The sequence below is a fragment of the Garra rufa genome, chromosome 3, assembly GCF_049309525.1.
Source record: "Garra rufa chromosome 3, GarRuf1.0, whole genome shotgun sequence".
In the NCBI taxonomy this organism is placed as follows: Eukaryota; Metazoa; Chordata; class Actinopteri; order Cypriniformes; family Cyprinidae; genus Garra; species Garra rufa.
This window is the reverse complement of record NC_133363.1, coordinates 60919728-60933768: the sequence shown is the minus strand read 5'-3', so window position 1 is coordinate 60933768 and position 14041 is coordinate 60919728. Positions and strand designations below refer to the sequence as shown.

Here is a 14041-nt window from a genome sequence, read left to right as displayed (position 1 = left end):
TAAGCGGCTCCTTTTTTTACTGATTACATCACCCGCTTTAGAAAATATTCGTTCACACGGAACAGATGTGGCCGTAATTGCCAAATATTTTCTGGCCAAAGCATATAGATGGGGGTACTCTTTATGGGCCTGCCAGTATTTTAGAGGGTCCTCACTTCGAGGCAGGTATGCATCACTGATGTACCTCTTGACCTCTATGGTGGCATCAGCATTACAGCTATGATGCCGTTGCGTTTCACTGACTCGGCTATCCAGGAGCTCCCACAGGTCATCTGGGGATGGAGGATTCTGAGCTGCCTGAGAGGATGATGCCTCTGCTTGTGAAGCATGCTCACTGGTTAGTCGGATGATTGAAGCACATTCAGCTGTCAACAGCCGCTCAGCTTCACGGGCATTATCCTGGTTGCCAAACCCAAGGGTCTTAAATCTGGGGTCTAGCAACGTGGCCAGTGCAAGCACACGGATTGATTCAACAGTACTGCACCGCTTGTTGATGTACTGCTGAAGAGCAATCCCTAAGGATGAAACAGATACATGTCTTGCCAGGGCTGTTTTTTCTGCTACCTTGTGCTGAATCATCCTAATGATTGGGATTATCTTTGAAGCTGACACTCTCTTCTCCCCAGAGAGTTCTTCCGTGGCATACTTGAAAGGTGCCAGTACTTCAAGGCTTTCTGAAATTATGTCAAAATCAGCACTTGAAAGTGGCATGATGTCATTTGACAAACTAGCCAAAGCAGCACCAACAGGCTCTCTAAGATCAATAAGTCTTTGAAGCATGTCATGTGTGCTGTTCCACCTGGTGTCCACCTCCTGGAGAAGCTTTAGGGGCTGCCTGCCCATCCTTTCTTGGGCAAGCATTAACTTTTCAGTAGCTTTAGTGCTGCTCCTGAAATAAGACACCACTCTCCTGGCTCTGCTACGGATGTCTGCCATGACCTCATGTTCTTCTACTGCCCTTTTCACAATAAGGTTTATGGTATGAGCAAAGCAAGGGAGATGGCGTAGTCCCAGTTTCTGAATTGCTGACACCATGTTGGCTGCATTGTCTGTTACCATGGCAGCAACTGAACCAGTAAGACCCCAGTTCGTTATCATCTCTGACAAAGCATCTTTGATGTTGTCAGCTGTATGTGATTTGGGAAACTTGGATACTCCCAGCACCACTGAGCCCAGCTCAGTGTTGCTATTAGTGTAGTGGCATGTGACCCCCAGATAGGACTCCATAGTGAGGGAGGTCCACATATCAGCTGTGAGGCAGACAGATGGGATATTCTTTACTTGTGCCATAGCCTTTTCCTTCTCTTCTCTGTATTTGTGTCTGACCATTGTCTTCACAGTTTTCCGAGTTGGTAGCACATAGGTGGGGTCCAACATGTTAATAAATGCTTTAAATCCCTCATCTTCCACGATGGAGAAAGGCTGTAAGTCCTTCACAATCATGTTGATAAGGGCATCATCAAGCTCCTTCTTTCTTCCTAATAAAACACAGTACAATTCATTATTGGCAGAGTAACTCAAAGTACCCCCTTTTAAAAGCAGCCCATGGTGTGTTTAAATAGGTAACATAAAATTTTATCTTTTAATAAATGTGCATTGGCAATAAAAAGTCTGCACACCCCTTGGAGTTCATATGATTACAATATATTAAAAATGTAGATCCAATTCAGTAGTGTTTGTTTGGACTTAGCTTTTAACCCATAGTCTATATGTATACCAGAAATATAATATAACAACCTAACCATAGTCACTAAAATACAGAGGTGGGCAAAAGACCCAAATTTCATAAACACAGGCTATTTTACACAAAAAGGTGGATAAGATATATACAGGTCAGTGTGAAAGACATGAATATGACAAACATGCAATTGGTTGACTTCTTCATAGGCTAAACAATGGTTGTTCTAGCAAATGGCTTTGAAACTTTGGCTATGCTATTAGTGATTTCTTTATACAATTATATTGAGTGTTATTATATTCCACCAAATGAATAATTGGAAGAGAAAATGAAAAATTCAAAAGGGTAAGTTTTCTTGCATTTTGATTAGTTTGATTACTAACTTTTTCAGTTATTTGTGGATAGTATACAGTCTTTATTGCTCAAAAGAAAAATTAATTATTAGAATTCATTTCACCTTCTCCAGTTGGTGCAGAATGGTGCTCTGTTGTAGGAGTCTCATTGGCCAGAGCATTAGGATGCTTGGAGCGCAGATGGCGAAGCATTGATGATGTGTTATTGGAATAAGATAAAGTTTGATCACATATTAAGCATGAAACTTTATTAGGACTGTCCAGACTGAAGTGTTCCCACACTTGAGAACGGGGTCTCTTGCGTGCATTTTCCATTTTGATATTAAACAAGCAATGTGAGCTGAGGACGGCGTTCACAAGGACGGCGTTTACAAGCAGCAAACAAGTTTGTAGTTGAGGAAGGACTTTTATTCATTTTGGGACAGTGGTTGAGACCGCAAGGTGTTTTAATTTACATTCATACAACAGACATTCAAACGTCATTGTTTTTATTATATATATTTTTTTAATAATAATACACCATGTAAAAAAACATAAAGACATGACAATTATGGATATAATTATAACATTGGAATAAAATGGACAGCGGGTATGGGATAGCGCAATCGTCGCGCTGTGTGTTTGAGCCTTGCATGAGGAAACAAAGCTTCATTTCCACAGGTCACGTGACAGCCTCATTTCAAGCAATGCTCCGAAACACTGTTTCGAAGCACTAGCGTGTCGAAAACTCGACACGTGTGTCGAAACTGGGTGTCGAGCGACCCATCCCTAGTACTCACCTTCTCCAGTTGTTTTCCCTCCAAGGAAATGATGTCAGCCATTTGATCTTCTTCTTCTTCTTTGATGTTTAACGGCGGTTGGCATCCAACTTCAATGGTGCATTACCGCCCCCTTCTGTACTGGAGTGTGGACCGGATTTAGACAGAGATAATTACTGTACCCCATAATACTTTTAACTACTTTATTTATTTATTTTTAATTAAATTTACCGAATTTTCACTCTATATCCTATTTGCTATACCAGTGTCTTTTAGGAAGTGCAGTAAATGTGTATTAATGTCTGTTGATGATTTTCCCAGAATATCCTTAAGAGAGTGCCCTTGGACCCCCATTTCCCTCAAGTTTTCTTTCAACTTTATCCTTTCTCTCTCATATTTTTTACACTCAAGCACCACATGTTCCACAGTTTCATCACTATTACAAAATTCACATCTTCCAGATATATGTTTACCTATTATATGCAAGTACTTGTTTAATCTACAGTGTCCAATCCTTATCCTAGTTATGATAATTTCTTCTCTTCGATTCCTTCCAGTAACCCTCCCTGTTTCAACCTTCTGTTGAATACTATATAAATGTCTCCCTTTCTTCCCTCCATCCCAATTTTCCTGCCATTTTTCCATAACCTTTTAACCAAATTATTGATTTAGCTTCCGCTTTACTTATTGTGATTTGTATTTCAACATCTTCCTTATTACTAGCTTGCTTTGCCAAATTATCAACCATTTCATTTCCTTTAACCCCAACATGTGCTGGTACCCAAGTAAATTTTACCTTCACCCCCAACTGACAGATTCGTGTATAACATTCAAGTACCTCATATACCAAGTCTTGTCTTGACTGTGATTAAAATGTTTGTAAACTTTTTAGAACAGCACTAGAGTCTGAACAAATTACAACCTTATCAGGTCTACATTCTTCTACCCATTGTAGGGCCAGCCATATACCCGTTAGTTCTACCGTAAATATAGATAAATAATCTGACAGTCTTTTTTGTACCTTGATTCCCAACTCTGGTACTCCAAATGCAACCCCAGTTTGTCCATTTTGAGGGTTCTTTGACCCATCTGTGTAAATAACTAGACACCCCAAAATTTTTTCCTTCAAATAATTACAAAACACTTCACATAGATTAATCTCCTCTCTCTTCTTTAAGTGACTATTTAATATTGTCAAATCTACAGTAGGTTGCTCCAATAACCACAAAGGCCTGACTGGCATCGGAACTGTTGGACTAAATTCCATTCCCTCTAATCCCATCTCCTTCCCAATATCTTCACATACCCATCCAAAACTTTGGTTTTTACTCCTTTCATGTTCCCAGCATTCCTGCATTACGTTCCTAGTAGGATGGGACCTATCATGCCCCTGCATGTTAGCCCAATAGTTGGCTGTTAACTGTTCCCTCCTTAGACATAGTGGCATCTCACCCATCTCTACTTGCAATGCAACTGCTGGAGATGTCCGAGAAGCTCCACTACAAATTCTAAGTACTTGGGTTTGCACTACTTCTAGCTTGTCCAGGGTTGTTCTTGCCGCATCTCTATATGCTATACAGCCATAATCTATCACAGATTTAATCAGTGCATCATATATCTCCTTCAGTGACTGCCTGCCCGCACCCCAGTCCACTCCTGTCAGACATCTCATCACATTTAAAACCTTTTTAACTTTTCCAACAACTTTCTTTATGTGATCTCCCCATGTTAACCTAGAGTCCAAAACCATTCCCAAAAACTTAAAGGAATCCACCTTCTCCAATACATGTCCATATAGTTTAAGATTTATCTCTACCCCCACCCTTTTTCTAGTAAAGCAAACCACTTGAGATTTTTCTTTTGAAAATCTAAAACCCCATCTTATTGACCATTGTTCCGCCTGTCTTATTGCTTCCTGGACCTTACTTACTGTGTATTTTATGTTCCTTCCCCTCTTCCACAGTGCCGCATCATCTGCAAACAGCGATCTACCAATTCCAATGTCCACTTCTGAAAATATATCATTTATCATGACAGTACAGAGCAAGGGACTGATGACACTACCCTGCAGGGTCCCATTTTCTACAATATAGCTATTAGATAGTTCTATCCCAATTTTCACTCGAATGGAACGCCCACTCAGAAAATCCTTTATCCAGTTAAAGGCCCTACCGCCTATACCCAACAGATGTAACTTAATCATCAACCCCTCTCTCCACATCATATGCCTTCTCAACGTCCAGAAAAACTGCCACCACTGATTCTCTATTAACCTGAGATTTCCTTATCTCATCTTCCAGGCATAGTACCGGGTCCATTGTCCCTCTCCCCTTCCTGAATCCACTTTGATATGTAGCTATTAGTTCCCTCTTCTCCAAGAAATAATTCAGTCTGTCTGTCACCATACGTTCCATAACTTTACCTACTGTATATGGGATGTTAATGCAATTGGTCAATAATTAGCAGGTTTTGTTGGATCTTTTCCTGGTTTCCTAATAGGGACTACAACTGCTTCTTTCCAACTCTTAGGAAGCTGCCCTTCCTCCCACACTCTATTATACAAACTAAGCAGCCTTCCTAATGCTGTTAAGGAAGCAGACTGACAAACAGGTAAGTGCAAACGAGTTAGAGTTTATTGATTTTCAGCAGAGCAGTTGCAGAAGGTGGCGTGCAGAACCGGGTAAGTTAACTGTCCAGATATTTGGTGATGATTGGATGTGAGATGGATGGGTGACGTGGAGTTCTTTTCCTTTTTGCAGGAACGATGAACGGAGGGCGTCGAGGAGAAGGACTGGATGCTGGCTTATGGCACACACACACACTGGAGGCGGTGATCGACTGACGAGACAGACTGACTGGGAATAGAAGACAGGACAGGTAAGTAGTCACAGGTACGTATCAAAGTAACCTCTAGAATCCGCGTTGGAACGTAGAGATGAGTCCGCTTTCACAGCAACGAGCCCGGACCAAGAGTGGTGTGTTCTGAGGGCTCTTATAGTGCATGGTGATCGTTTGCAGGTGCGCGTGATTGATGGGATGCAGGTGACGGTGATTTGTGAAGAGCTGAGACTGACTGATGCGTGACAAATGCCTTCTCACCCATAAATTTCAACATGATATAACACATATCATCTCCTCCTGGGTATGTCATCCCTGCTCTATTAATCGCTCTCTTCATTTCTGCCATAGAGAATGGGGCACTTATTGCATCATTCACTTCTCCTCTTTTCTCCAATACTCCAGGATATTCCCTTACTGTCTTTTCCCTTCCCTCCTTCCATTCCCCTACTAAATTATCAGAGCTATGTATTGCTACAAAAGCTTTTGCTATCATCTCTGCCTTCTCCTTGTCTTTCACTGCTTTCTCCTCTCCATTCATCAATACTGGGTATTCCCTCTCCCTCCTTTCTCCACCCATCCTTTTTATCATCCCCCATACGTCCCCCACTGGTGTCATACTCCCTATTGAGCTGCAGAAATGGCGCCAATAGCTTCTCTTAGCCTGTCGGATAGTCTTTCTTACTAATGCTTGTGCCCTTTTATATTGAATCAAATGCTCATAATTATGACTCCGCCTCAATATCCTAAAGGTCCTATTCCTGTCTTTAATTACCCTTCTACATTCCTCCGTCCACCAAGGAACTGACTTCCTTCCTCTTTTCCCAGAACTCTTAGGAATAGTTTCCTCTGCCACCCCTTTAATAACTTGCTGGAAACTTCTGTATTCTCTGTCAATATCCATCTCTCTAATCTCCCCTTCTAATCTTTCCTCACATAACTCATTGAATTTTGCCCAATTTGCCTTACCAAATATCCATCTCCCTTTTCCTTCTTCAAACTGTTTTTCCCTCCTCATTTGAATTGAACATAATATAGGAAAATGATCACTTCCCACCATTGAATCCTTCCATATCTCCCAATCACATAATCTTGCAATATCATTTGAAGTAATAGTAAGATCTAGGACTGACTCATTTCCTGATACCACATCAAACCTAGTTCCTCTTCCATCATTAAGACATACCAACCCTTTCAAATCTAACAACTCTTCTATCACCTGGCCATTTCTATCCAACTTCTTCCCACCCCAAAGTGGGCTGTGGGCATTAAAGTCCCCACACCACATTACATTTCGTCTATCCTGCCCCTCAACTTTTTCCATTGAATCTAAGTCCAATCTTCTACAAGGATTGTAAAAGTGAATTATTACTACACTGTCCTGCCCTATCCACACTTCCACCACCACGTATTCCAACTCCTTTCCCAATCCCACAATCCTATATGGAAGCCCCTGCTTAATAAATGTAGCACACCTTCCCCCACTCCTTTCATCTCTATCTCGACACACAGCCACATATCCCCTTATCACAAAATCCAAGTTTGGTCTAAGCCACGTCTCCTGAATACAAATAACCTCTGGTTTCTCCACCAATTCATCTATAAATTGCTTAAATTCCAGCCCATTAGCTATCAAGCTTCTAGCATTCCATTGTATTATTAACACCATTAATAATATTAACCAACCCATACTTCTTGACTTGACTGTTGCTTGAGGTCATCCCTCACTATTTCCCATGCCAGTCCCGTTACATCCAAATGTCGCTCTGCCGCCATAACAATCAACTGGATTCTTTCTGTCTTTGACTTTATCTCTGCTGTACCGTTAATCACACCAGCAATAAATGTCACCAACTTCCTTACATTCACCTGCATCATCTTTCCCTGACTTTCCTGTATTTGTTTACCTTCGTCCTCCACAATAATCCCATTCCTACTGCCTGTATCCTGGTTACATACCATCTTCACTGCTTCTGCATATGATACTTTCTGCCCCACTCTCACTTTCTGTACCTGTACTGCCTCTTTCATCACTTTGCATCCTCCATATGCCACATTATGTTCCCCTCCACAATTACAACATTTAGGCAATACCCCTTCCCCACATTGGCCATAATTATGATTACCTCCACACCTGGCACACCTTCTTTTTTCCTTGCACATTGCTGCTGCATGTCCAAATCGCTGGCAGTTATAGGATCTAAGCGGTTATAGCATCTAAGCGGTTTTGGTACATAAGGTCTAACAAAGTAACTCATATATCCAATTGTTACTCTCTTTGGGATATCATCTCCCTCAAATTGTAACAGGACTGACTGACTGTCCACTTTAGTTCCCTCTCTTGTTGTTTGAAGTCTTTGTGCATTAAGTATAATACCACCTCTTAAATTGTACTTCACTTCTTCCATCCCTACACACACCGGAATACCTGTAATCACCCCCTTACTCCATTTTCAGGCCAACACTTTCCACCTGAAACTGCCCCAATCTATCCAGCTTTTGAGCTCGATCTCTCTGACCCTCATCCTTACAAGTAATCAATAATCTTCCATTTCTTAGCATCCTTGCTGAAATTATATCTCCAATCGCTTTCTTTAAAGCCACTGTTAATCTGACCGGGTTTACTCCTTCCACTCCACCGTCGCCCCTTAACTTCATAACTACTTTGTATTCTTCAGCTTCTCCTTCTTCTAATGTACACATATCACTTTCCTCTCCACTCAAATCCAAGCTACTACTAACACCCAGCAAGCTAGCTTTTCTTTTCTTTTTCAGATTGCCATTTTTACTCCCTACCTGTTTCCCGACCCCACCTTTCTCCTTATCTCGACCTCTTCTATCTCCTTCTTCCATCTCCGGTCCAGTCACAGTACAGTCGTGCCAACCGCCTCTCCACTGCTGTTGGGTCCGCCAGTATCCCAGAATACCTCCCCCGCCCGCCCAGCCATTTGATATGATGTCATTTCCTTTTTCTAACTTTCATTTAAAGGGCCAGTAGTGGAATAATAGTGGAAAAAGTTGTTGAAGCATTAAGGGGAGACACTGCAGGCAAAAACACTGATTTTTTCATGCACTGGTCAAGTTTGAGATTTTGGGCTTGAGTGTTTTTTCAGACTAGTGGAAAGAAAACACCCAAAAGAAACTGTTAAGCGTTTCTTTTATAGCACTGTATCTGTTTGTGTCAATAGATTTCAATTACAATGCATATTTTTAAGGGCCATTTTCTCAAAATGATTTTTTTCTCCTACACTGAGCCATACATCTCCACTTGAGTAGCACTTACACACACCAAACTTAACATTTTTATTCCTGTCTATATTCTGAAGGTTTTTACAGAGGGATTTGTTCATATACAATTTGCTTGATTTTATATGTTTTATTCCCTCAAAAATGTAAAAAAAAAAAAAAAAAAACCAAAAAACATTGTTTTCTGTCTGTTCTTAGTTTTTTTTCCTGAATTATGGAGTGACAAAATGGGATTCCCTCTGTAAAAACATTTGACTCTAAAATGTAAAAAAAAGAAACAAGAATTTTGAAAATGACTTCATCCAGTGTTTAGATTTTTGTACTAAAAATGTATGCAAATTATTGCATATTTCATTAAATAATGCCTCATTTGCATATTAAAACCTAACATTTTAGAAAAACTTGTAATACAAAAAATGTTTGCAATTATTAATGTAATCAATCAACTGGGTAAGTAAGGTGATAACTGTTAGTTTTTTTTTCTTACCTTATTCAACTGCAGTATCTTGCCTTAAGCCAGTATAGAGGTAAAAGAATAACTTACTATAAAGCCGCTTTGAAATGGTGTGCAATGTGGATGCTATACAAATAAATAACTTGACTTGAATGAGTCAACTTGAAATTTCCTTACTATTAAAGATGTCGAACAAGGATGCAGGGGAGTGCGATCAAATAAATGAATGAGCTTAATTGGTACAAACAAGTGGCCAGGTATCAATGAGCTGCCACAAATAACATATCCAGCTGTATTTTTCTACTTTATTTGAGGTGTGAAAGCAAATAACGGCAAAAGTTTTAAAGTAGCGTTGAGTGGATTGTTCAGCTGACAAAATGTCTTTTCGTAAAGATTTCTGTAAGCAAAACTTCCATAAACAATTGTGAAAATTACGTGATCTAGGACCTTAATACAGTGTGTCCCATTTTATGTCTATCCTTCCCAGGCTCGGTTTAATCTGTGTAAAATTCAGTATGGCCTCTAACCTGACTAATGTCTATTACGCTATATACTGAAGGAAAGATTTTCAGTGAATAACTTAACTTTAGTCCTGTTTGTCACACAGAACTATCCTATAACTTAGGAAGGACTGGAATAATGCATACAAGTCACGTACACTACTTTTATGCTCCTTTTACAGTGCTTGACTGACAGATGTTAACAGTGAATATGACAGAATTATCATTTTGGTATGAGCTACTTCTTTTAACACCTCAACCCATTCAGTCTTCTCGTTAAAAATCTTTTTATTGTTGTAGTATGTGTGTATAATAACAAGCGGACAGGACAAGGACAGTTCACTACTAACCAATCACAATTCATTATGCAAACATTACAACATCTGTTAGATAAATTGTGAATGGATTTATAAATGGATTTTAGATGGATTTAGAAATTAAAGCAAATACTACAAGAAAAGAACAACTGTTTTTCATATAATATAGAGAGTTTTTATAGATTCATAAGTTTCCCTGAAGTGCTTAGATAGATGTTTGAAAGAATTGCATAGCTGCGTCTGCAAATTGCACAAACTCATGTTTCATTAAAAACAATGTCAAATGGTTTCTTCATGACAGCGAAGAGTCTGAAGTGGACATGGGCACTGAGAAGGACGAGTTGGAATATGTCCGAAACACATTTCAAAGATCCTGTTTTTCAATGGTGATAAATCAATCACCATGAAGATAAATTTCATAATTGCATGTCACTTCTGTGGTTTGCACAAGCAACAGATTAATCTTTTTATGTCTATAACTACATGCGACTCACGGTATTTTACTTTTCTATAATCCACAGAGAGCTTTGTCAATTGGTATTGCACATTTTCTGCTCATACATTCTTGTGAATTTCTACATTTAGTAAAAAACTTTTTTTTTGCTATCATTAAATTCCATAATCTGCATTATATTGGTCACTAAAACACTCATATCATCTGAGCACTAGTTTGTTATAGAATACAGAAGATATGTGGTAACTAACTAAATCAAACTCTCTTGAGTAAAAATATTTCAAAATATGTCAAATCAACTTATGACACTTTATAAATCATCTAGATCTAAGGCAAGAGTTGGCGTTTGTAAAGTTCATATGAATGTGATGAGGTAGTCTGGATAAGCCTGGCAGTCATGAAAAACCACAAACATGGTGGGATTCAATATATTATCCACCACACTGTCATAGAGCTGGTCAGGTGCCGCACGAACAGGGGGCGTCCTCATGCCTGTTTGACCCAGAGCGCAATGACCTGTAAGCACACGAGCCACAAACATGCACTGAGTCCCATCTGCTGCAGGAACCGCATAGGTAGGATGGGCAGAGTAGCTGGCATTCACAGCAAAGTATGTTCCATGACCGTAGGCGGTGGCTGAGAAGGGACAAAAATGGTCATCAGTATCAATTAATAGATTAGTCTGCAAACTAAACAACAAATGAGTCAATCAGAGCATAATCATTTGGCAATTTGGTAGATATTAAACTATAAAGAGGAAGTGAATCCAATGAAATAAAGGTAATGTTCAAAAATGACAACAGCAAACAGCAAGCTAACTTTAGGGTTGGTCCTCCCACAGTTATTTTATGACTTCAGAAGACTATGAGTAAGTCATATTAACTTTACAGTGCTTTTAGTCATTTTTGGACATTTACAACCATTGTCACTGTCAACCAGCATTGATTGGAAAAGAGCTGCAATGTTTAAAAAAAACACATTCAAAATGACCAGTAAACAGGTTTGGAACAATGTAATATGAAATATTAATAGTTGATATATACATGCAATTTATTTTACTTACTAAAATAAGTGGAAATAAATTGAAAATCAGATTGAATTTTTTTTTTACTCTGAATAAATAAACATTTTTACACTTTAGATAGCAACTTCTTCACTGTAAGAAGTTTTCACCATATTTAACTTAAAAACCTAAGTTCAGCAGCTGCCTTAAGTTAAGTTAAATCAGCCTTAAACTACATTTTAACTTATTACAATAAAAATGAGTTGATTTAACTTGTGAGTTTAAATGACTTAAGCTGATTTAACTTAACATTTTAAGGCAGCTGCTAAACTTAAGATTTTAAGTTGAAACTGGTGAAAACTTTTTACAGTGTACAGTATTGTTCCATTATGGAATTAAAAAACTATCTGCCAAACACAAATACATCGTATTTTATGGTATATACATCAACCAAAAATAATGACAAATTTGGCTAGACTATTTTTTAAATGAATGAACCTTTAATGAACATAATTACCATTTTGCCCAGCAAGGCTGCGGTTAAAGTTTGTCTTCATGATGGATGAGCAGGATTCCTTTGATGTGCCGTGATAAAGGATCTTCTCTGCTGCTCCCTTAGAATCATTTCTGTCCTCCAGCTCTGTTTTACGCACTTCGTATAGCCGCCGAAGATTAACGTTCTGTATGCGCTCAATCTATTGAAATACAAACAAAATCAAAACACGGTTCAGTAACAAACCAACTAAGCAACGGTTAGTCCAGTCTGGCCCTTGATTTAACCTACATTGAGTTTGCTGAATTTAATCATAACACATTTGAATAAAACAATAAGCTTCTCGTCGTGCCTAACAATGCCTCTTAGCTGTTATCAATTAACTGTAAACTACGGCTTCACAGGGCTTATTGCTTTTATAAAATGGGTATTCCGTATATGTAGCAAGGTTTCACAGAATAAAACTGAGCAAATAAGGTGTTATGATATTAATAAAAAAAATATTCTTTCGGCAAACAATGTTGTTCCTCAAAAATGGTTGTGGTTGCAGCAAAGTGGTCGCCGAGAAACACACAGATGTAAACAAAGGTGTATGTTTGTAGAGTAATTTACAACAGCTTAGAACACGGCTCAACCAATCAGAATCAAGGACCGGAACTATTTGTTTTATAATATGAATTAAGGCATTACAGATTTCTTCAGGATGTTTTTTTGTTGATTGTGTTAGGTGGCAAACCTTTAGCACTGTTTTTGAGACAGTCTTCTTGAAGTCCGCCTTCACATCCTGGTACTCTGTAGATGACTGATCTAGTTCTATCACCTTAAAGGCTTTACTTTGATTCATGTCGTCCCAGTAGATGGGCAAAGCAAAGTCTGAGATGCAAAATAGTGAGATGCAGATTTTATGCGACACAGTATCAAACATAACATAACGGTTATATTTTGTCCTATCATGAAAGCAGTCCCTTACCCGATAGGTTCACTAGTCGTTTGAGAGCGGTCACCTGTCCTGAAACACATGATGTGGCCTCCATCCTTCGCAAATCCACAGTCCATTTCACACCCTGTGCGTCCACATAACCATCTTTCACATCTTTGTGCTCAAGCTTAAAATTCATGTCTTTGGGAACCTTCTGCCAAACACCATGTTGTCCCAGAATACACCATGTGACTTGACTGAAGAGGAGGTCCTGGTCCTTCTCTTTTGACTTAGAGTTTGGAGGGGGGGAAATTTAATGCAACATATAAAAACATTATATTTTAATTATATATGCATTATATTTAAACATATTAAACATGTTATATTCAATTATATTAAATGCAAATGTTATGCATTTTAAGCTCAAATGATTGGCTCAAAAGTATTTTTAAATGTATTTATGCATTGTATTTAATCATACTAAAGGCAATTTATATGCATTGTATGCTCAAGGGATTAGCTCAAGTTTATACTTAATTATATATGCATTATATCTAAATACATTTATTGCAAATTATATGCTTTCTCACCTCTCTCAGAACTGCATCTTTTGCCAGTTTAGCCACCTCATTCACTCCATCCTTCAGTCCTTTTACAACCCATTCTTCAGAAGTGTTTGTTTCTACCTGCAGGTGCAGTAAATCCACTGTAGAGATAAACTGGTCCATATCATCCGAAGTGAGGTATTTGATCTCATCAGGAGATAAAGTTAGCATGGAGCACTGGTTGTCATACGCCCTCTTAAGTTGTCTACAGGCATCAGACACATCAGCATCAGAATGACCAATGACCAGAAATACTACTCTGCTCTCTGTGTCAGGCAAAGATGTCGCTAAAGCACTCAAGTTAAGAGCTCCTGGTAATGAATATGATCTGCTCATTCTAGTTGAAGTCCCTTGTCTGATAGAGGTTGCACTGCGCCCTCTTCTGGTCGCACTGGTAGGTACTAGTGGTGCAGGAGCTGAAAG

At 38.9% G+C, this 14041-nt stretch overlaps 1 protein-coding gene across 1 annotated transcript in view; it reads right to left on the bottom strand.

The window, feature by feature from the left end:
* Nucleotides 1-10177: 10177 nt before the first annotated feature.
* LOC141332284 (protein mono-ADP-ribosyltransferase PARP14-like) overlaps nucleotides 10178-14041 on the bottom strand; it is a 15641-nt gene continuing 11777 nt past the window's right edge. The window contains exons 11-15 of the mRNA XM_073837413.1: nucleotides 13604-14034; nucleotides 13065-13302; nucleotides 12831-12967; nucleotides 12119-12296; nucleotides 10178-11234 (exon numbers count right to left, since the gene is read on the bottom strand). Of these exons, the coding sequence (XP_073693514.1) occupies nucleotides 10954-11234; nucleotides 12119-12296; nucleotides 12831-12967; nucleotides 13065-13302; nucleotides 13604-14034 (1265 nt within the window). The 3' untranslated portion in view covers nucleotides 10178-10953. The remainder of the gene's footprint in view (nucleotides 11235-12118; nucleotides 12297-12830; nucleotides 12968-13064; nucleotides 13303-13603; nucleotides 14035-14041) is intronic.